Source organism: Lepus europaeus, chromosome 2 (assembly GCF_033115175.1).
Source record: "Lepus europaeus isolate LE1 chromosome 2, mLepTim1.pri, whole genome shotgun sequence".
NCBI classification, from domain to species: Eukaryota; Metazoa; Chordata; class Mammalia; order Lagomorpha; family Leporidae; genus Lepus; species Lepus europaeus.
Window position 1 is genome coordinate 36,118,471 of NC_084828.1, and position 23,776 is coordinate 36,142,246.

Here is a 23,776-nt window from a genome sequence, read left to right on the forward strand (position 1 = left end):
ATAAAAGGAGAACAAGGGCTTGAAGTGAGACTATTAGAGATAGTGCAGATGGCCAGAGCGAACATCAACGAGATGCAGAAGGTAGAGAGGATGACTAGAGGCTTTGGTTTGTATATCGTCCGTCAAGTGATGTGGGAGGGCCAATGAGATACACAAGGGAAATCACTTTGTAAGAGATGGACATGAGACAAGGCCATGCAGACATGTACTCCACTACTATCCTCTTACCCCCACTGGATCACAAAATAGACTCAAACACCCTACCCTCACAAATAGGAATGAGGAATGAGGCTTCTTCCTGATGCACCTCTATGTTTCTTTGCTTCTCTCCTGCTCTATTTATTCCACAACCCTTATTAGCTGCTGATACAAGACAGCTTGACTTTTAAAAAGATGCTGATTGTTCATCTCTGTCTCCCCACTAAAATGTAAGGTCCACAAGGACAGGAACTTTTAAATGCTTTGCTAAGTGATGCATTTCAAGCAATTAAAAAGAGTATCTGTCACATAGTAGGTATTCAACATATTTAAAGAATACATTTAAAATTATCTTTAAGATCTTTATTTCACACCTTCCTCTAACTTGCCAGCATCTTCTATCATCTCATCTTAGAAAGCAATCATTTCCACTTACTCTTATTAAATAAATCAGTCTCACTGTGGATTCTACTGTTGTGTAGAAAAGCCTATGTTTGCATTGTCATATAGTGAGCTTCCCAGATAGGCAATTCAGGTACTATGTAGCTTTTCAGTCCCACCATAGAAACGTGACTTGCTAGCTATACTTTTCAGCCACTGTTTCCAATGTGACGATTTGGTCTATCTGGCCTGTGAATTCACTACGGCAGGAAGCAGGCTGGTATTGTCTGAGTCTGCACCTGTGTGTGAGCATGTGCACACACTTGCATGCACAGAGGCTAGGAAAGAACACATAGAAGATGCTCAGTGAGCACTTTCCGATGCTTTGATGGATAGCAAAGCTGAGGTCCACAGTCCCAACTGTTCACATGTAGAGAGGTGGTTGAATAATCAGGCATTCTACATCTACCCTCAAGAAAATGTTATCATGCCAAAGGTTCTTTCATGAATGCCTGAGTTGTGATTTAGATAGGATTCCCCCAGATGCAAAAAACACATTCTGCTTTAATTGCTACAGCAAGTGCTTTTATTCCTGATGAAGATCTCCCTGGTTTGGGGTCTTCCGGCAGCTGCCTGTGTTTCACAGTTCTGACAATAGGAGGCTGGCAGTACCTGGGAAAGAAAACATTAGCGATTCTTGCCAAACTGGTGCAGCATGGGCTAAAGAAAATTATCACTATTTAACTGCTCTTTGTTATACTTGTATTCTACTCAATTCCATGATTTTCCTATCAGATGATATGTTTGTGGGATTCAGGGTTAACACACTCCTCATTTTAGTCGCCTAGTAGCAAGCACTAACTATACAAGAAGGACACCCAGTAAGTTAATCGAATTTGAATTAGAAAATCATTTAGGTTGGAGATTCTTTTTTTCCTACAGCTTAAGACAGATGTTACTATTTTTTGAGGAAAAACAATCCTTTTTGTGGAAAATCCTGAAGGTTGGCTCACGTAATTTATACCTTATTTCAGCCCCTTTAAGCCGCCTGTCACATCAATTTGTGATTTCTCTGTGAATATATTAAAGTTCACTGAATAATAATTACCAAAAAAATCATAAATCTAGGACCAAGGTTCATTTCAATTAGAATATGGAAAAAGGCTCTTTGTTAACAAGCTACCTAGATTTCTTCTTTTATCTCAACATAGTTCACTATGAATGGAAATGTGAACTATGTTGATTTCACAAGAACAAACAAACATAACCTGCAACAACGTATGAGTAACTGCTGTGTTCAGCAGGTTTGCAAATGAACACTTTTTCTTTGATATTATCTGTTAACTAACTATATTTCTTAATCTTCATAAATGCCACAGCTTAATCACTTTAACACCTTTTAATCATTTGCTAAATCAGCAAGTCTGTTTTTCTTGGTTCAAGTGCTCCCTCTGGTGCTCATTACTTGAGATGCAACTGCCCTTACCAATATCTGCATTTGAGTCTAAAGTTTGGTCCAACAGCATTAACTAAATACAGATTTTTTTTTTTAAAGGACATAAAGAAATTTCACCTTTAAATTAAACCCCAAAGAAAGTGATACCAGGAAGAAACACAATAAGAAATATTTGCTATTCCCCTTAGGATCGACAAAAACAAGTGAGACAATTACCTCCCTCCACTGCTCACAGCGTCTCCTCCTCTCTGATAAGTTACTAGAATGTTACAAAAAAAGAAAAAGGAACAGTTACAAGACATGCTTATATACTGAAAGCTATTGCATTCATGAGCATATCTTCTATATAGTATTCTTTCTCCCTTCCTACACAGAAGCATCACAACAACCATCACAGGACATACCAGATTTCTTAGTCACTTGGTAACTTTCTAAAAAATGTTTAAGAATGAAATACAGATCACTCTTATTTTCTTAGCGTTCCAACATGGTTGAGAATTAGGCAAAAGTGAAAGTTCAGTACAATCCTCTTAAATATGACTCCTACATATTTGTACATTAGCATTCCCATAGCTTTCTCTGTTTGGAATTTCCTACATCATACAATTTCATGATTTTGTATGTGTCATCTTACATTCAGAAAGAAACCTCTAGTGGACTATTGTCTCAGAAGCCTGAGTACCAGCAAGACAAAGCTAAATGTTAAACCTTCTTCCTACACACAACTATGCATGCCAAGCTGTGACTATTAAGTAATGCATCGGATTTTTTTTTATTATGAGTTTCAGAAACCTTTTCATTGTATTTACATCAGACATGTATCTATAATTGAAACTCACTGTATTGTTCTTGAAGGCATTGTTAGCTTAATAAATTTGGCCATAAAAATTTAGCTATAACAATAACAACACCAACAACAAAGATTTGCACATAGTTAGGCCTGAGGTTAAGAAGATTAGCTTTTCTGTAAACAGAGACATGTTTTCTAGGAAGAAATGTGTTTCTAAAAGCTGCCAAATTCTGCTACTTAGAAAAACTCCAAACTGGGAGTCTGCTAGGGAGAGATAACTGCTCCCAGTGATTAGAATAACTGGATTAAATGCGGGAAGGCATAACTTCAGGTACACCTTCTACCAGGGGTGATCCAAGAGCAGAGGCCCTACTTTGAAAGAGAATGAATAGAACTGAATATTAGGATTTTGACTTGGGGGATAATGAAAAGTTTTATGTTTCACATGTGCTGGAATTTTGGTTATCTTTAAGAATACTGATTCTCTGACAGAGGATTACAAAGGAGAGAAACTTTTGTTGGAAAATCTGAAAGCTGAAGTTAAGGGGGAAAAATGCACTGCCAAGTATGAAATAATCAATAAAGTCATTAGCATGTTAAATCATGCTGAGGATAGAAGCAGTGTGTCTGCTTAATGAAACACATGCAAACAAGGCTGAGATGCAGTGTGGAGCTGTGAACAAACAATTGCATCCAATGGATGGAAAGCAAGGCCAACCGTTTCCACTTCAAAGACATGCCTGGCATGGATAAATGAAGTATTGTATTCCATTTTATGTCCTTTCCCCCAACTTATGGCAGAAAAATGAAATAAAAACAGAAACACAATAGTATAACACATGCCAAACTACCAAAGGGAAGGAGGAGGGTAAGTGCAAATATATACCTGTTGGTGTGAAGGTAAAAGACGGGACTGAAAAATCAAAACAAAATATAAACCAGTTATTAAGCTGAAGAAAGAAAGGGAACATATCACATTAGTATAAATCAAGCAGACAGCTGAACATAAAACAAATGTAAATAGCTAAGTCCGTTGTTCTGACACTCTGATATATGAATAAAACCAAATCTGGGGTTGACGAAAGCAGCCTGCCTCTACAGGTACCATTTTGAAGTGTCTGACATCCCAGCGCGCCTGGGGAGCTGTGCTGGGTTAGCCTGCGGATGACCTTGCATTTAGCAACACAGATTTAGCTCCCCGCTTTCGCACCAACAGGAATGCTCTGCTATTAATCATTTCCAAACACTGGATGATGGATTCTTAAACAAGTATTATCAGGGTCTTGCTGGAACTTTATCTAGAAATCTGAAAGTAAATGCTTATTAAAGTGGACTAATGGGGGCACTTAAGTATTCATCATGGGGCCTGGGGAGGAAGGAGAGAAGGAGGACAGGGAGGGAGGGAAGAGAAAGGGAGGGAGGGAAGAGAGAAAAAGGGAGGAAGGGAGGGAAGAAAAGAGGGAGGAGGAGGGAGGGAGGAAGGAAGGGAGGGAGGGAGGGAGGAAGGGAGGGAGGGAGGGAGGGAGGGAAGAAGGAAGGAAAGAAGAAAGGAAGGAAAGAAGGAAAGAAACAAAGAGAACCATAAAATCAAACTGTTTCACTGACAAGGAATGCCTGCCATTTTTACATCAACAGGGCAATGCTTCATTTTTATTATCATGGAAATCTGTGAATGGACAGAAATAAATGCAGCTTTAGATTTAAATTTTTCTGTTGCTGTCTGCATTTGGAAGATTTCTAGGAGTAGGCTATTTTTTAAATGCCACACCAGAAGCTAAACAATAGAACAATAACACCCTCGGAAAACCTTCACTGGCTCTGCAGTTATAAATCTTAATCTAATCAATAATGCCTGAAATTGAACTGCAGACCTCAAAACGAGCAGCCTCTCCTCCCCCACTCCTCCTAGCTTCTGCCATTCCGGGGTGTTGGATAACACCAGAGCAATTTCCACATCATTTCATTGAGGGAGGATACTGACTTATTTTCCAGTCTCTTCACGTTAATTTAAGGTAAACATTGCCCTGGTAAGGAAAGCAAGGGAATCTATATTCTTCCCTTGAAGTTGAAAGTCTGCTTTTAACAACTCCTGAAGACGCATAAACTAGAAAACTGATTAAGTATCATGTGTCAAAAAACTGCTGAAAATATATTTACCACTTCCCATCTGAACATGGCTGAGAACTTCACTCTGGGACAAGAGCAGGTGGGTGTTCAAACTGGAAGGCTGGAGCAGCCTCTACCCTGGCCACTTCCTACCAAACCATCTATCCCAGAGGGTACTACAAAGAACAAAAACCCAGACATCCATGTGGTGGACCAATTGATACGCTGGCCTTCGCTGGCAGCACGGAGGCCCCTGCCTGAAGAATTCTATTGTGTTTTCTTTCAGTCAGTTCTTTTCAGAGGGTCCATGTAATTTAGCTACATTCAAAAATTCTGAGCCCCAGTAACAAGTCTTCATAAAAAAAAAATGGTACACTTGAAACTAAAGCTATTCACGCAAGAATTGAGTGCTTGAACGTTAATTGGCAGTTGCAAGGACACGAGGAAAATATGAAAGGTCCTTGTTATGACTTCTTCCTCACTGCTACCCTCAGTTGGAGGAATTGAAGAAGAGATGAAAAGAGGTCAGTCTAAATGAAATTTTCGCTGCTAGCACACCAAAGAACAACGTAATTCTCAAAGCTTCCCATAACAATAAACTCTCTATGTCCCCAGCAATGCTGGTACAATAAGTGAATGTAACAGACAGGGGGTACCAGGTGTCCAGCAGACATCCCACCCAGAGCTCCATGGAGGGGAGGACTTGTTAAGAATATCCACCATTACCCACGGTTACACTCTGGCTGCATGCTTTATAGGTCAATAGGCTCTTCTACATTTGTGTATTGTAAATATTTTACTTGCTTTCATCTTAAAGTCATCAGTATTGTTTGTTCAATTTAATTCATTTACTTGTAGGGCAGAGAGAGAGAGAGATAAAGAGATGAGGGGGAGAGACAGAGACAGAGAGAGAGAGAGAAACAGATAAACAGAAACCTCCCTTCCACTAGTTCACGTCCCCCAGTGCCTGCAATGGCCAAGACTGGGTCAGGAATGAAACTTGGAGCAGGGAATTCAGTGCAATTCTCCCACATAGGTGGCATGAACCCAGTCCCTTGGGCCATCACCACTGCCTCCAAGGGTCGACATTAGCAAGAAGCTGGGGTCAGGAGTGAAAGTCAGGACCTCAGCTCAAGTATTCTCATGTGGGAGGCAGGTGTCTGCAATGCCAGGCTAAATGCCTGTTCCCCTGCTTTTCTTGTGACATAGAAAACTCAAGGTCTCAGGATGAACTTCCGTTTAATTGCACAGAAACAGACTTATGAAAACGTGCCAAGAAGACGAGGTGAGGAAGGCAGAATCAGTGCTCATCAGATTACATTTGTGATTATGTTCTGTGATTTCTGCTGAAACACAAGCTAGTTGGAAGGACGATGTATTAGTTTAACAGGGTCTGCAGAAAGAGCACATAGGCATTTGTCCGCATGCTCCAAGTACGTTAGTAAAGGAAAAGGAGTAATCCTGGGGCAAAAAAAAAAAAAAAAAGGATTTCATGTCTCATTTTTAGACATCAAGACAATATGCAGCATTAAGTGGTTATAATCACACAGGTATGACACCTCATTGTGACAAGAAACAGGATCTCACTGACGGGCTATTTACAAAATGGAGTTGATGATGGAGGTCTTTTGGCTGGAGGATTCAAGAGACTCTGTATCTATTTGTGAGTTAGTCAGATTCTTTATTCAAATCAGATTTCGAAACACAGTCCAACCCCAACACCCCACTCTTCCCCACTCCACCGCCCAGACACCCACAGACCCCTACCCTGTGTTGAGTTTCACACAGCATCTCGTGGGTCAGACATTGGTCTGCTTTGCTCACGTGATGAGCACCAGTTCTCTGCAATAAGCAGACCCTCATTTTCCATTTCACAGGCAGGGATGCTAACATTTGGCTTCATCTCGAGATAGGGCATGTGTCTGAAGAAAGTGTATTTAAGCATGACAATGCTAAGGCCAATCTTTGTGTATGAGGAGGCTCCTGCCAGACCACAGGCAGCAGGCACAATGACTGATGGGTGCAGTATTGGTGATGGATTGGTGTTGACCCCTTTGGACCATGGCCTCTGGTCACCAAGAGCACAACTACTTTAGGCTGCTGGCCCAGACTGTCCTGTGATTGCCTGGACATATTCCGGCACGGGCAAGCAGTGACTTGGCCAGAGAAATGACCTGGCTGAGAAGCACAGCAAACATTCATTAAGGAAATCATTTTTGAAAATTGGAAGAAAAGAACAATAAAGAAGTTCCTCAGTCTCTGCTCTCTGCTAACTAAAGCACATCATGGAGACATGCATTCTCCACGCACCAAGCAGAAAGCTGTTTTATGAATGAAAATATTCAGGGGGTGTTCTCCCTTTTGCTCCATGAAGGGCAACAATGTCTCCCTTAAAACTGGGTGACATAGGTCAAAGCATGCATCGATAATTCCTATGATCAGGATATTAAAACTTTTCCTCAATAATATAAATCAGTATATTAATATCCTAAGAGAACAGGGACTGGTATAGCAGCCAGGTCTAGACCCTCCTAGCTGAAACCTATTTTAAAGGAACCGGGCCTTAAAACCCTGAGGAAGTCTATGTCACACCAGGATGCTTCAAAAAGTTCACGGAGAAGAGAATAAAAAGTTCAGTTCAATTTGGTGCAAAACAGTTTGAAATCCATGCACAGTCGTGTCTTAATGCATATTCCTGTTGGCTTTTTGAAGACCCCTGGTGTGTAAATGCTGCAAAAACAAAAACAAAACAAACAAAACACACACACACACACAAAACAAAACAAAACAACAACAACAAAAACCCAAGCACGTTTAAAATCTTTACATCTTTACAGAAGAGCTTTATGAACATGGTGAAATATGAAACAGGTAGGACAGCTGACACCTTTCCTGATGCCTGCGTAGGTGCTGGTGAGTCCATTCCTCTTCTTGCGATGCCGGTAGAGCCAGACGCTGAAGACCATGAGGATGATCCAGCAGGCAGCCCCGATGCCCGCGATGAATGCCGGCTGCTTCACCACGTCTGAGATCTGCTGCGCGAGGCTGACCTGGTCCTCAGGGGACACCGGGTTTCCGTGAGAATCTGAAAAGCCAACTTCTGGTTGATTTGGGTTTACAACTCAGTATGGTAATGCCAGCATGTGCCTAGGATATCAAATGGCTGCTGCTTTATTCTTTTAGTGTTTGAACAACAATGAACTGCATTTCATTCTGCACCACTTACCATTATTAATTTTAAAAAGCTCAGGATACTTTCAAACTATACTTATGGGACTGAACTTAAAAACAAAGACAATGGTAACTGCTTTGCTCTTTTTTTTCCCCACCCTTTTTGAGTGGCAGAGAGTCTGGTGTAGGGGTGGGGTGGGGATATATCTCTGGTCTCCTCTCAAATGCCTGCAATAGGCTGGGCTGGGTCATGCCAAAGCCAAAAGTCAAGAACTTAAACGAGGTCTCCCATGTGGGTGGCAGACACCCAACTACTTGAGCTATAATAGCTGCCTCCCAGAATGCACATTGACAGGGAGCAGGGATTTGGAGCAGAGTCTGGAATTAAACCCAGGATTTGCAATGTAGCATGCAGATGCACCCAGTGGCATTTTCTGCTATGCAAAGTAACCAGCTCTGTTTTTGCTTGTATTCCAAGGAACTCTGCATATTGTTATATAGATTAAGTTTCACAATACGGTGTCAACTACGGAGAAAAATTTTTAAAAATATAATGTTACAAATGAAATATCTTAATGAGGTCATAGAAAAAATAAAGGGTTTTGATAAATATGGGAAGAAAAGACAATTTTTTTCAGAAATATTCAAATATATGTTCTTAAAAAGGGAAAGATATAGTCTTTTATTCATTATAAGATAGATACTAATAAAAAGTCTGTATCTGTGTGTGTGTCCCTTCCCCAAGTCTATCTCATAAGATCTTTATCTGTCTTAGAAACACATTATTTGAATCTATGTTCAAACAGGTCTATAGAATTTATGATCATTAACACACAATGAAAATTTAAGATAATGTAACCATGGAAAGAGCTATGAAGAATCTTTCTTTTAATATAACAACTGTGACCAGCAATGGGCATAAGAAAAGAGCATTAAATATGAAAAAGTATTATTATCAAGTGTTCTGAATAGTCCAAAAGACCTATTTTTGAAATCCATCTTGATTTGAGAATTACAAACTGATGGAATAGATGATCAGTAAAATTTACTTACTTCACCTTTATGTTTTCAAACTACGAAGATGATTTTTCAAGCTCCCATTACATCAGATTACACACAACAATTGGCAAAGTCTTTAAAGGAAACTGCAGGCCCTATCATCTAGCAGTATCCCATCTATTGGTGCCGAGTGCCAACCCTGGCGATGCCCAATGGGCAGAATTCTCATCGGTATCTGCCGTTTTGTTGTTCCTCACCCACAAAATGTTGAAACAGGAAGTTGTCTGCCCATTTTATTCAGATGGGTGATTTCTTATAATTATTGAATCATATGACTCTCAAGGGATTCTTATAGCAAATTCTTATAATTTCATGTTGCCTCAGAATCTATTTCACATCTGAGTTTAACTTGATCACACCAGAAACAGGGTTGGTCACTCTCGACATAGTTTGTAGTTCTCTGCCTCCTCTATGTTTCTCCATATAGTCAGTCCAGATACCCAGCTCATGTTCCTCCTGGTAGCCATCTCCCTATGGGACATGTGAATATAAACTACTTTTTAAAAAAAAAAAAAAATATATATATATATATATATATATATTTGAAATATAAAGAGATGGAGGGGGTACCTCTTGCACCCACTAGTTCACTCTTCAAACGGCAGCAATGGCTGGGGCTGGGCTAGGTACCCAGAGCTGCACCAGAGTCTCCCACATGGGCAGCAGGGTCCCAAATACCTGCATCATCCTCTGCTGCTTTCCCAGGCACGTTGGCAGGGATCTGGATGGGAAGTGGAGCAGCCAGGACAAGAACTGGTGCTCACATGGGATGCCAGCCTCACAGGTGAATCTTAACTAGCTGTGCCACTACAGCAGCCTCAAAACAACTGACTTGACTGACGCCCCAAAAACACATGCACTGTACCGATGTGCAGCAGTGACAAACTTGCAGTCACAGGGTGACCCCACCCATTAGGACTCCCCAGGAGAAACCCTGGGTTGAGGCCCTGATTGCCAATGAAGACCTTGGCCCACAGTTGATCTCTCTCCACCCCCAACCTGTTGGCTGAGCACACTGCCACAGTGGCCTTCTCCTTGGGCCTTCTCTGTATGCCTCTCCTCTTGCTGATCTGCTAGTAGCAAATAATCTCTTCTAGTGTTTGTTTGTGTGTGTGTATGTGTGTGTTTGTGCTGTGCTGTGTTCTCTGTAACTCTTCTGACCAACATACTGGCCTCTCCTGACTCTGCTCTAAGTCATGGCCAGCAGGAATGGACTGGACACAGACCAGAATGGAGCTACAAGGGCATGTGTCAGAATAAGCAAGTTTCCTGAGAGAGGGACACATGCTCAGGGGCCGGACACTTGGGCATTTGCACTGTCTGCCAGGATCAAGCACCATAGTCCCACCCCTTGCAGTACTGTCAGGGCAGGGCCGGATTTTACAGCCACTCTACAGAGAGGCTTCAAGACCAAATGAGAGGGAATACTGCTCACACAATCTGCTTCAAGGCAGACATATTTTCCAGTTCAACAACACATTTTTTTCCAGAAAAGAACTGGTGTAACTCATTGTATAGGAACATTTCCTAAACAGAAAAATAAATATTGTTTCTGCCGATTCTGTTTTCTTGTTGAGTGATATTGTATCCAGATGAGACAACAGGCAGAAAAAAATAAGCAGCATTCAATGGTGAAGAAAACGGCCTTTGGGAAAACAACATTCCTTTCAATATGAGGTGGCTAAATTCCATCTTGTGTGTGTGTGTGTTGTGTGTGTGTGCTTTTCCTTGCACAGAATTCCAGGTTTTCTTCCATGGATGCTTAAGGCTGAAAAGCCTATTTTCACAAGCAGTCACCTGCCTTGCCCTGCTTGTTGACGGAACGTTTCATTTCATGTTCCAGACCCTTTTATCTCTGGTCATCCTCAGCGCATTTCAGCCTCTGAGAGTTCACCACGCAGACCTATTCTTATTCTCCGCACACCCTTTGTATCTGCTGGGTTTATAGATTTCATGGCTGTTTGTGCAAGGTTGAGTTGGGGAGCTTCAGATTTTTATGGAAACAGCCAAGAGAGGTTCCATGCAAGCGACCAGATGGGCTTAACAGAATAAAGTGTAGTGTGACTAATGAATTACATCAGCCACTCCACATCCCAGCCTTTGTCTCCCTGCAGCTGAGGCCATGCTAAGATATGGAAAACGGGAACACACTTATAATTTCAAGAAAACCAATTTGACCCCTTAAATCCTACAATTAAAATCTTAAATCAACAAAACTGCACATGGACCTTTTTCCATCTTCCAAAAACCAAGACTCAGAATGATATGCTATTCCAAAAGATAAACAGTACCAACTATCCATAGGGTCATCACAATGGGCAATTTCAATTTTAATAAATTCATACTGACATTTCACAAAAGTGGGCAATATTTAAATATTAACCACTTCCTTAAAATAAACTGTCTCCTCCAAAGCTTATATAACATTGTAATAAATGCATCAAGCAATATTCTGCATAGTTTCCTTGTATTGCTTGAAATAACCCCTGCAGCTATCATTGTTTTAAAGGGTTTAAAATGCAAAAGATAGGGGCTGTCATTGTAGCAAAACAGGTTAAGCCTCCACCTCTGTCACCAGCATCCCTTGTGGGTGCTGGTTCATGTCCTGGCTGCTCTACTTCCCTTTTCTTTTTTTTTCAAGATTTATTTATTTATTTGAGAGGTAGAGTTACAGACAGAGAGAGGAAAAGACAGGTAGAGAGGACTTCCATCCACTGGTTCACTCCCCAAATGGCTGCAACAGCCAGAGCTGGGCTGATCTGAAGTCAGGAGCTTCTTCCTGGTCTCCCACGCAGGTGCAGGGGCCCAAGCACCTAGTCTATGTTCTACTGCTTTCCCAGGCTACCACAGAGAGCTGGATTGGAAGAGGAGCAGCCAGGACATGAACTGGCGCCCATACGGGATGCCGCTGACTCAGGCAAAGGCTTAGCCCGCTATGCCACAGCACCGGCCCATGCTCCATTTCTCATCCAGCTCCCTGCTAATGCGCCTGGGAAAGCAGTGGAGCCCCTGCCGCCTACTTGGGAGACATAGATGAAGCTCTTGGCTCCTGGTTTTGACCAAGTCCAGTCCTCGTCATTGTGGCTATTTAAGGAATCAACCAGTGGATGAAAGATTCTCTCTCTCTTTCTCTGATTCTCTTTCTCTCAGTCTGTTTTTCAAATATAAATAAATCTTAAAAAAAAAAAAACACAAAAGAAAAATCCAAAAATCAAATTCTAGCCCACAGTTGTGACACAGAAAGCAAGTTCTCCACTAAAGACTTGAAGGGGAAAGGACTCTCCCCATGAAGACCTGGGAGGCAGCTTCCCAGACAGCAATGTTGTTTCGTGGTGCTTACAATCACACTGGGCAGAGAGAATGCACACCATTTCCAATCCTGAAACAATGAAACCCTCCCATAGACTGTTGTTTGCTTCCTCCTTTCTGATGGCCCAGGGTCAACCTTTGGAGTCCCACATTAAAGACACATTGCCTTGCCAGGCTGTGGCCTTCAATGTGTACGTGGAACAGGTCCCCACCCCCGGCTCCCACACACAACCTGACTTGCAGTAAACGCTACTGCGTTGCGACACAGAGATTCTACAAGTATATCTCTTATATATGCTAGCACTGTCTTAACAAATAAAACAGCCATAACAGTTTTCAAGAGGAATGTGAAGTTCTTCATGTACAGCAACAAAGTTTATCAAAACCAAATGTGCCTTAAATACCCCTTCTTAATATCTGACCTTTCTCTCTACTTTTTAAATATAATCTTATTTTGTTTTTGCTTTGCTACTGTTTATAGTCTAGATTTTACTAGTAATCACTTAGGATTTTGTATTTTATTTTCATGCCATATTATCTATAATGAATTGAAGTACAAGCCTTCTAAATGTCTGACTTTTTTATTCATATAAATATTTTTGACACATATATTTTATTTAACTTGCCAGGTAATTAGCATATTAGCATGTTTCAATGCCCTTTTACATCTCACTTTATCTTTTGTTATTAAAAAACTATTACAATTTTAAAGACACTATTATGACTATAAATTACACGTGTCTATATACTTCTAGTATCTACAGAACATTTTGTATGGAAGATTCTTTTTTCAAATCCAAACAACTGCAAGCTACATGAAGGGAAAGGCAATCTCACTTGTTCCATGATGTAGTTTTAGTGCTCAAGTAATACTATCTGTTGAATATATGAAATAAAAATCAGTGGAATAGCCTTTTCCTTTAAATTATCATCTAAAATGTATGGTTGGTTTGGTTAAATGCAGTAGTTACATATATATATATATATATATATATATACACACATATATTACATATACATAAAAGTAGTACAAACATTGTTACTGTAGCTGTAAGCCACATTCCATTTTCTCTGTAATAAAAGCGTAACAAATAGTGCTTGGTCAATTGCACCAGGGCTTGGTCACTAGCAAAACCATCAAAGCAGGACAAGGGGCTCCAAGCCAGACTGTCAACCAGACCTGTGCCCACACTCACCTAACTGGATGAACTGTGGCTCGCTCTTCACCCCAGGTCCAGCACCAGTGCTGGCTGCCACTTCCACGCTGTATCGGATGCCAGGGACCAGAGAGGGAATGACCACAGAAAACGTGGATCCATCTACCGTTTTGTTTATATGGTATCGTGTTTCATTGCCCAGACACCAAACCTGCAAGAGTGACAGAATGAACGCCAAAGCTGGTAAAGGATGTCAATCAGAATAAAGATCACCACAGATCACATTTTCAGGCCTTCAGAGAGCTCACATCTATCTGGAACCAGCTGAAAGTTTCAAAAGTCGTTTTCCCCTAAAATCTAGTTCTGAGAAGACTCCTCCTGTCCAGCTTCATGTTGGTAGTAGCTTCAAGCCCTTACTATCCTTTCCTATATACTTTTATCATTTTTTAAAAGATGTGTTTTATTCATTTGAAAGGCAGAATTGAGAGTGAGAGAGAGCGAGAGAGATCTTTCATCCACCCTATATATCATTTCACCCCCTAAATGGCTACAACAGCCAGGACTGAGCCAGGCTGAAGCCAGGAGCCAGGAGCTTTAGTTGGGTCTCCCACGTAGGTGCAGGGGCCCAAGGATCTGGACCATCTGCTGCTTCCCCAGGCCATTAGCAGATAGCTGGATTGGAAGTGGAGCACCTGGGAGGTGAACAGGTGGCCATATTGGATGTCTGTGTTGCAGGCAGCAGTTTAACCTGTTTTGCCACAGTGCCTGTCCTATCTATATACTTTTAATGGATTCTATAGATGTGCCTATAAATTCTGCTTGAAGATACTGATTCCTGTTATCTGATATCACTAGGTCCTGTATCACCCCACATCACTAGGTTTTGTTCTTTTTCTTTTAACATCAAGAAATTATTTGCAAGAAAAGGAAAAAAAATAAAATAAAAAACAAAAATAAGGACCCTGCATATCCAGATAAAGAACAACAAATTCTCTTTCATTTTTCAACATTTTCATTCTAGCCACAAGATGAGTGGCAGACTGACCTGATTTGACTTTCTTATTCCCTGGGCTAAAACTACCTGGCCCTGGCACTGATATCATCGAGCTAAAAAGCAATTCATGTAAAAGGAAGGAGAACTTATCAATAACTACAAGTGTGATTATCAAAAATAAAATGGAACCCAAAGAGGAAGGACCTAGGTTCAGCATTGTGGCTCAGTGGTTTAAGCTGCTGCCTGCAATGCCAGCATCCCATATGGGTGCTGGTTCAAGTCCCAGCTACTCCACTTTCCATCTAGCTCCCTGCTAATGTGCCTGGAAGCAGGGGACAATGGCCCAATTCTTGGTCCCCTGCACCCATGGGGGAGACCTTGATGGAGTTCCAGACTCCTGGGCTTCAGTCTAGCCCAGACCTGGCAGTTGTGGCCATTTGGGGAATGAACCAGTGTATGGAAGTTTTCTCTCTCTCTCTCTTTCTTTGCCACTCCATCTCCTTCTCTCTGTAATTCTGTCTTTCAAATAAATAAATTAATTTAAAAAAGTGAGGACTCTCCTACCATTTTATGTGGCCTATGGTATATTGAAATATTATCAATGAGAGGCCAGCACAGTGACATAGTGGGTTAACACCCTAGCCTGAAGCACTGGCATTCCATATGGGCGCTGGTTCGTGATCCGGCTGCTCCACTTCCAGTCCAGCTCTCTGCTATGGCCTGGGACAGCAGTAGAAGATGGTCCAAGCTGTCGGACCCCTGCACCCACAAGGGAGACCTGGAAGAAGTTCCTGGCTTCAAATTGGCATGGCTCGGGCCGTTAGCAGCTAATTGGGGAGTGAACCATCAGATGGAAGACCTCTCTCTCTCTGCCTCTCATCTCTCTGTATAACTCTGACTTCCAAATAAATAAACAAATCTTTTTTTAAAAAAAGAAATATTATCAATGATAGAAACTAGCATTCTGGTCTTAAAGGTACTTCAAACAATTTGTGGGAAATGGAATTAAACGATTAGTTTATTTGGATGCAAAACAATTAGAAAGTTATGCATATACAAGAGTTTTTAATTAACTTCAAGGAAAATGCATATTATGAAAACCTATGCATGGATTAAAAAATCTTTGCAACAAAATATAAGTATTTTTTAGTTCCATTTTCACAAACTTTTGAAATCCTGGTATTTTTAAATGAAAATCATTAATATTCCATAAGATACATGAGATCATAAAGAATCTCAATACGTACTTGGTGCAAAAAACAAACAAAAAAAGTTACTGAATATTTCATTCCTTCCAATAGTGACACTTGTGAAAGAAAATTATTTTCAGGAAATTAAAAATTTTGAATTGCACTGTGATTCTTATTTTTACTTTCACTGAAGGGTTAATGATAGAATATCTCTTGCAATGTCCAACAAAACAACACAAGGCTTCAGTTCCCATAAGATAATGATTCTCAGAGTAGTAAAACACACTCTGTGTCATTTATAATACCCTAAAGCAATATGCAGGATTTTCTTCAAGCAGGCTACCGTCTTTTAACTGTAGAGGTAAGGGTATTTACGATAAATCTAAGGCTTCCCGTGTCTTCTATCACTTGGGCAATAACCCATATATTTTTTCTTTGAAAGTTCATCTTATTTTAATAATTACATTGCATAACAGCAGCAAATGGTCAAACGCTATACCAGGATCTGACCATTTGGAAATAAAGACTCCTTTGTGCATTTTTTCCCCAATTACATTACACAGCTGAACCAAAGCCACAAACTGATTTTGTACCAGTCAATCAGGTTCTGAAAGGCATTTTATTATTTTAAATTGACCATGAAGTTAAGTGAAATCCACCCTCTCACATTTCTTCAGGAGAGAAATGAGTTTTGACTCTTAGGGGAAAATGCCTACATTACACAATTTTGCTGGAGAGCTGACACATCACCTCATTTTAAATCCGTAAGAATCTTCTCTAACAGACTATTTTTCCGGACTGAAACACAGCATCTTGTCACTTCCCAGTACAGATAAAACCTTGAAACTCATAAGAAAGGGCTTAAAAGTGTGGACTCTTTCACCTTCTAATGATTTGCTTATGCTAAAAAACCTTAGTTGGAACACTTTGAAACAGACACGGTGCACTTAACGACAGCATTTGAAATACTTTTCAAAAGATGTAGCCCAGTCAGCATCTACAGATTTCATAAAGTGGTTTTCAATATGGGAGTCAAAGTCATTTTAAAATCAAATGTTATAGCTAAATTAAGTTCAGTGTCCCTGGTCCTTTTAAAAATTAATTTGCTACTCAAAGCATATTCATCATCTTAAGGATGCATATCAGAACCACCCAGGAAGGCACTGTCTAGATACTCGTGCAGGGGACGCTGTTGGACCAAGAGTCAGAATCTCTGACCTGGGAGCCAGACACTGAGATTTGGAAAACGATCCCACAAGTGATTTTGATGCTAGGCGGAAATGAAAAAAAAAAAATAATTGGAAAAAAATCCCCTACACTGAAGAGGGCAAGATGTCACCTTTCTAACATCAGTTTCATATCAACAGGCAGATTTTAAAATAGTCACAGTGAGGGTACTTCAGAAAGTTCATGAACAATGCCATTAAAAGACAAGTATGTTTTGGTGCAAAAAAAAAATTGACATCTACTGATAGTTGTTTCATACCATGCGTTTTCCTTGAACTTTCTTACCCCACCTATAAGAGATTGTCTACTAAGTATATAATTTAGCTAGTATCTAGAAAAATAGGCGACACAGAAACATAAATCAGTGTCTAAAGAAGTACATGCTTTGCAGTTAAAATTCTAGTATGTAGTGTGTTTATACGACTGCTAAAAATACACACAAAATCTATTTTCTATTAAAGCTTTCCTGATTTGATCTATTGTTTATTTATTTATCATAGCTCATTAAGAGTATCCTATAACATTCATTGATTACAAAGATAAGCTCAAGCACACTCTGAATAATTTGAACATCTCCAAGTTAGTTTGTGATATACCTTGGGAGGCCTGAAAAAATCTTATTAAAACAAACCTACATGAGCATCGATATGAACGGAATAGAGTTAAGACTTCACTGATAAAAATAATGGTTTGGAGCCGGCGCCGCGGCTCACTAGGCTAATCCTCCGCCTTGCGGCGCCCGCACACCGGGTTCTAGTCCCGCTTGGGGCACCGGATTCTGTCCCGGTTGCCCCTCTTCCAGGCCAGCTCTCTGCTATGGCCCGGGAGTGCAATGGAGGATGGCCCAAGTCCTTGGGCCCTGCACCCACATGGGAGACCAGGAGAAGCACCTGGCTCCTGCCATCGGATCAGCGCGGTGCGCCATTGGAGGGTGAACCAACGGCAAAGGAAGACCTTTCTCTCTGTCTCTCTCTCTCACTGTCCACTCTGCCTGTCAAAAATAATAATAATAATAATGGTTTGGAATCATTGCATTCATTCAGTTGGGAATTTATAAGAGATCTTCTCTGAGACACGTTGTGTTTGGACACTAAAATAAGATTGATAGAAAAAAAATTTTCCCAACTTATACTTAAAGTTACAAAGTTATAAAGATTAAAAAAATGATAGAACGTGATTCACAGTGAATTTCACAGGGCAATCGAATCCTGCAAGAAAATTTAAGCTGCCTTCTAGAGGGGAACCTTTGCATTAACATGAGTATTTGTTGCTTGTGAGAAATTTTGTGAGCAGTTTGATGCTGTTTTTTAAATTAAATTTTTAAAAGGCTTTTCTGATCCTGCCACTCCACCCCCTCCAAAATAAACCCAAAACATTTACTAACACAATCAATAAATAAACAACATGAAAGCATTTGGAAAATAATTTTACATGCAGGTGCTTGGACCAGCAGATGGCGCCAAACACCCATAAACAATTTCGCCAGCTTTCCTTTCCTTCCCAGTGGAGGGTTCTCTTTAAAGCAACTCTGGCGGATTACCTTGTACTCTTGGACCATTCCATTCTGAGTGTCTTCAGGAGGGGGCTGCCAACTGACAAGAATGGCAGTTCCATTTCCATCGTTCTTTGACACAGTCACACTTTGCGGTGGGGCGCTGGGTGCTAGGACATCATTTAACAATGATTAGAGTGTGTCAGAGAATAGTGACAGCAAAAAGATGGACTGTCTAACAGTAACCACGGACATATTAACGCAGGCCTTTGCATTGAAGACGTATTTCATCTACGGCTGAAAAGTTCCAGGCTACTAAAGTGTTCCATCAATATGGCTGACCCGTTGTTGTTATGAATTTTCAATAAGTCATGTTATATAGATGACCCCCAGAAAACATTCCGGGACAATCCCTGTTTCTCCTCTCCTGTAACCCTAATCTTACATTTTCCCTAAAAAATGTTCAAAAGGATGAAAACGAAAAATAATCATTCACATTCACTGTCATTTATATCAGGGGTGGGAACCTTTCACTCCTGCCCAGAGCCACTTGGATGTTTACAACACCATTCATAGGCCATACAAAATAATCAACTTAAAAATTAGCCGGCTGGGGCTAGTGCTGTGGCATAGCAGGTAAAGACACCGCCTGTGACGCCATCAGCCCACATGGGAGCCGGTTCATGTGTCCGTTGCTCTACTTCCCATCCAGCTCCCTGCTAATGTGCCTGGGAAAACAGCAGAGGATGGCCCAGGTTCTTGGGTCCCTGAACCCAGGTGGGAGACCTGGAAGAAGCTCCTGGTTGCTTGTGGCTTCAGTGTGGCCTACTCTCAGTTGTTGCGGCCATCTGAGGAGCAAACCATCAGATGGAAGTCCTCTCTCCATCTCCCTCTCTTGCTGTAACTCTTTCAAATCTTCTTCTTCTTTTTTTTTTTTAATAAGCTTACTATGGATATTATGGACTAACTAAATTTCAAGTTCCACCAGTGGTTGCCTTGGCAGGGGCAGACAAATAATTTTGCAGGCCTTATATGGCCCACGGGCCAAATGTTCCCCACCCCTGATTAATAGAGTAAATGACAAAGACAAATTGGGGAAAAGTTGGGTTGTTCCTTTAACCTGTATGTAAATACTACTTTTCAATATCCAGTTATATAGCATGACCAGCCATACTGGTTTGTCTACAACTGTGGGTTTCCAGAGCCCTGAAACCTATGGAGAAAATGCTAACACAGTGAAGTCCTGGGCAGACCAAGATCATACTCTCTTTATCTACAACTCATTAATCAAACTAACATTTGATTAATAAATGGAAAGACAAATTTTTAAGCTATACCATCTTTAACTGCAAATTGAAGTCAGGAGTAATTAAATACACACTTTCTCTTCTAATAAGTAATACACAGTTCACATCTACACAATTTTTATGTAGTCCATGACAGAAGCCAGCCAGTTATCATAACACTTTGGTTTTGGTAGTTGTTCCAATGAAACAAATTCTCTCAGAAAGAACACTAAATGCTCATCATCAAGACAGTCAATAATTAATGCCACTATTATTTTAGCAATCTTAAGGAAGTTAACAGAAGCCTAACACATACATAACCGAACACAGAAATCACACACTTCATCACACTTGCCTTCTTCCAGGGTTTTGGCAAACTTGATTTCACTATCTGCTCCTTGAAATTCGTTAAAAAAGGGACGAGCCTTAATTTCATAGTTGACTCCCTTTTTGAGATCAGGGATAACCACGCTATTTTTGGTTGGGGTCCTCACTTCAAACACCGACCAGTCTGTATCTCCATGGCTGGCTCCCGAAGGCCGGTAGAGGATGTTGTAGCCTTGGATATACTGAGACTGCTGGTCCACCTGTTAAAAAGTAACACACAGAAATGCAATCAGAGCTTTTGGTCAGCTCATTGGAGGACTGTGAAAAGTCAATCTGACAAAACGGAAAAAAAAAATCTGTCTTCACCTGTTTTTCAAGTTCATAAAATAGAATACTAAAAAACTACTCCATCTTTTATAAGGTAATGTTCATTTCTGTATCACATGCAAAAATGTGAGGCCTCCTGGCAGTTTGGAGACATTTCATCAAGACACAGGCCAGGGTCAAGAGAACGAGGGAGGAAAATGTGTTTTACTACTTTCTGATTTTAAAAGCCTACTTAACACTGCTTGGAATTATTCTGAAGTTTAAAAGGTCATGTAATAATGGCCATATCACAAAGTGTGTTCCCCCTGGGGCTGATAAAGTTCACTATGGTAGCAGAAGAGAAAAAAAAAAAACAAAATCAGCCCAAAGATACAACTTTTCTACTTAAAGCCAGACCAGATCTCCCAACATAAACCATGTGTACATTACAGGAACATCACAGTGTAAAAGTGGCCCACAGTTACATTCTCAGCACAATTATCTCATAGAAAGCATCTGCCTAATCAAACCACGAACAAACGCTGCAGCAGCAACAACTCACCGTCCAGTGCACTTCGATGGAAGAGGAGGAGAGGATGGTAGGGTTGTGGAGGTGCAGGACAACATTTCCGAGTTCTCGCTGGACCTGCTTGTGGTCCACCCCCTGACTTGTTGGGGGAACATCTGCAACAATTCCGGAAGACTGTGTTAGGCCCTGAGCAATGTGACAGGATGGCCTGAGAGCTGGGGGAATCTACCCTTTTATTGAGAGCAACTCCCAGAGAAGAAGCACTGGGACCACAAAGCCAGCCTGTTATACAGAATAAAAATGGAACAGCTTCAATTTTTTATCAGGACCAAGAGAACAGGAACACACAGAACAGGATGGGGGGGAGGGGTTGGAGAGAAAAAGAGCAAGCAGAGGGCCTGAAGAATGCCCAAAAGAGCAGGTGGCAATGGTAACAATGGCAAATAGTAGCTTCAATGGATCCTCCCACCAGGTAATGATCACTTTCTTGCTGAGAGTGGGGCACCGGTGCAATCCCCTCTGAGTCTGTCATAACCTTTTGTAGCGATCCTAACGATACAAGACAGAAAAGAGCCAGAAATCACGGCAGAGCGGATGGGTAATGAAAGCACAGACATGAGGTAAGTGAAAAGCATGCACAAAGAGAAGCTGGGAAGCAGGAATTGATCTTCCTAAGTAAAGTCTATGTTCAGTTGGTGGCTCCCACGGTGGGTAGAGCAGTCACTGTGAAAGTGCAATTAAACAAATCTGGTAAGAACCATGAGAGAAGACCACTTAATATCTCTTAACTGATGATGCTTTATTTTAGTGTTTCACAGCAAAGTAGTTTTAATATAAAGTGCTTAATCTAAAGAACACCCAAATTTGGTGAAGAAGACCAACAATATGGTAAAGGTTAAACTGTCACAGGTTTGAATGTATGAAACTGCCTTTGAAGAAGTGCCCTTAAGTACAGGAATAACAACCATTAGCCACCAACATGTCTAGCCCAGTCCCCAACTTCTCTGGCTTGAGGTAAACTTGCCAGGGAATCCTTTTCATGAACACTGCTAGATTCCCTAGCAAGTCTAACCACGCTGGCAACAGCACTCTATACAGTATTACTGTAGAAAGTCTCACATCAGAGAGTAAAATCAAAAGGTACGGAACAATGTAATGTTCAGAACTTTATGAGTCGATCCTTTTACTGGTTTTGTTTTCCATTTGGCGTCTTCATGAGAAGATAGCAAGCATACGCTAACGTTATTATTGTCTGGTCTAAATATGCTACAGTCCTTGAATTGCTTTTCCTATGAGCTTTTCAAGCAATTCCACCAACTCTCGACTCTCAAAAGTCCATCTGAAAAGTAGAGTTTGGGGGACTGGCATTTGGTACAGAGTTTAAGCAGGCAATTTTGATACCCACATCCCATAGCAGAGAGCCTGGGTCCCAGTCCTGGCTCTGCTTCCAATTGCAGCTGCCTGCTAATGCACACCCTGGAAGGCAGCAGGTTATGGCTCAATATTTGGCTTTCTGCCTCCCATATAAGAGATATGCACTGACTCTCCAGCTCCAGGCTTTGGCCTGCCTCGTGCATGTATTTGAGGAATGAACCAGCAGATGGGAGATCTCTGCCTCTCTCTGTCTCTCTGTGCCTTACAAATCAATTAACTAAGATTAATCAATTTAATCATGGCAGCATTCAGACACATGACTCCATTCGTGATCTGACCAGTTCAGAGTAAAAAGAGGAACATTATTTTATCCAAACATAATTCTGTTAATGCCAGGTAAGACGACATTGGTTCTTTTGGCAACTACATCTCTCAGTTGTTTCCAAAGGGTGTTTTAATTGACTTCAAACACTGAGTTTGCAGAGCTGCCAAAGCTTTGCCACACACTCACACATACTGCCCTTAAGCCTGGTGTCTTCACCCTATCCATTTATAGCTAATTTTTTAAACCAAATTCAAGCACTGGATATTTTAATTTGCTCCATTAATCTTAATCATGTTAGAGCTGGCTTCTCACTCTAGTATTTCCAAGATATAGTTAATTCTGATTCACACATTTCTCGATTTTGTGCTATGTGCAAATTTTATGAACTTCATTTATGTTTAATCTAGACTCTAAACAAAGTAATTAAAATCTAATAACAAGAGTCTTATGGTACAAAATTGCATAAAATCAGAATCTTTTATACTTACATAATTATTACTTATAGTTGTACAATCCTGAAGCATGAGTATACTGTCTCCATTCTATAAGTGAGGCAGCTGAAGCTCACTGGCTGACTAGCTTGCTCAAAGGCATACGCAGGTAGAATGAAGGGCTGCTCTTTGATTTCCAAATTTTATAACCATTGGCCTACGTTTTCCTTCTTCCAGTTGACATCCATTCATGTCATTTGAATGTACAAAGGCAAGGTAACTACAATATTGGAAAGACCTAAATTCATGTTTGAATAAACTTTGAACTACCTCACAAGTGAGGGTGTAAAAGGGAAACTCTTAAAAAAGTTAATGGAATACTAGGATCAATAGATTTTTTCAGTACAAACATTTTTTAAATGCATGCAAAATTTTTCATAATATCTATATGTCCATGAACTTTTTGAAGATCCCTTATATACTTCAGAGAGTACATGACAGAGCAGCAAAGAGCAGTTGTCACTGAAAAATTTTGTAGGAATATACTGGAATCAGACCCCTGTACTGGGAGCAAAAGGTTCAATTCATTTTAGAGCTGTTATGTCTGCATTCTTTACAAATACATAAGGAATATTGAAAACCTCAAACTGCCTTAGGGCAGGCTCCAG

General features: G+C 40.7%; 1 protein-coding gene across 1 annotated transcript in view; it reads right to left on the reverse strand.

Annotated features, from left to right (window-relative positions):
- The window catches only part of ROBO1 (roundabout guidance receptor 1), a 453,969-nt gene that overhangs the window by 57,789 nt on the left and 372,404 nt on the right, over window positions 1-23,776 (reverse strand). Inside the window, exons 13-19 of the mRNA XM_062206682.1 lie at window positions 21,012-21,133; window positions 20,172-20,403; window positions 18,579-18,700; window positions 13,667-13,838; window positions 7,819-8,016; window positions 3,712-3,738; window positions 2,252-2,294 (exon numbers count right to left, since the gene is read on the reverse strand). Coding sequence (XP_062062666.1) covers window positions 2,252-2,294; window positions 3,712-3,738; window positions 7,819-8,016; window positions 13,667-13,838; window positions 18,579-18,700; window positions 20,172-20,403; window positions 21,012-21,133 — 916 coding nt within the window. The remainder of the gene's footprint in view (window positions 1-2,251; window positions 2,295-3,711; window positions 3,739-7,818; window positions 8,017-13,666; window positions 13,839-18,578; window positions 18,701-20,171; window positions 20,404-21,011; window positions 21,134-23,776) is intronic.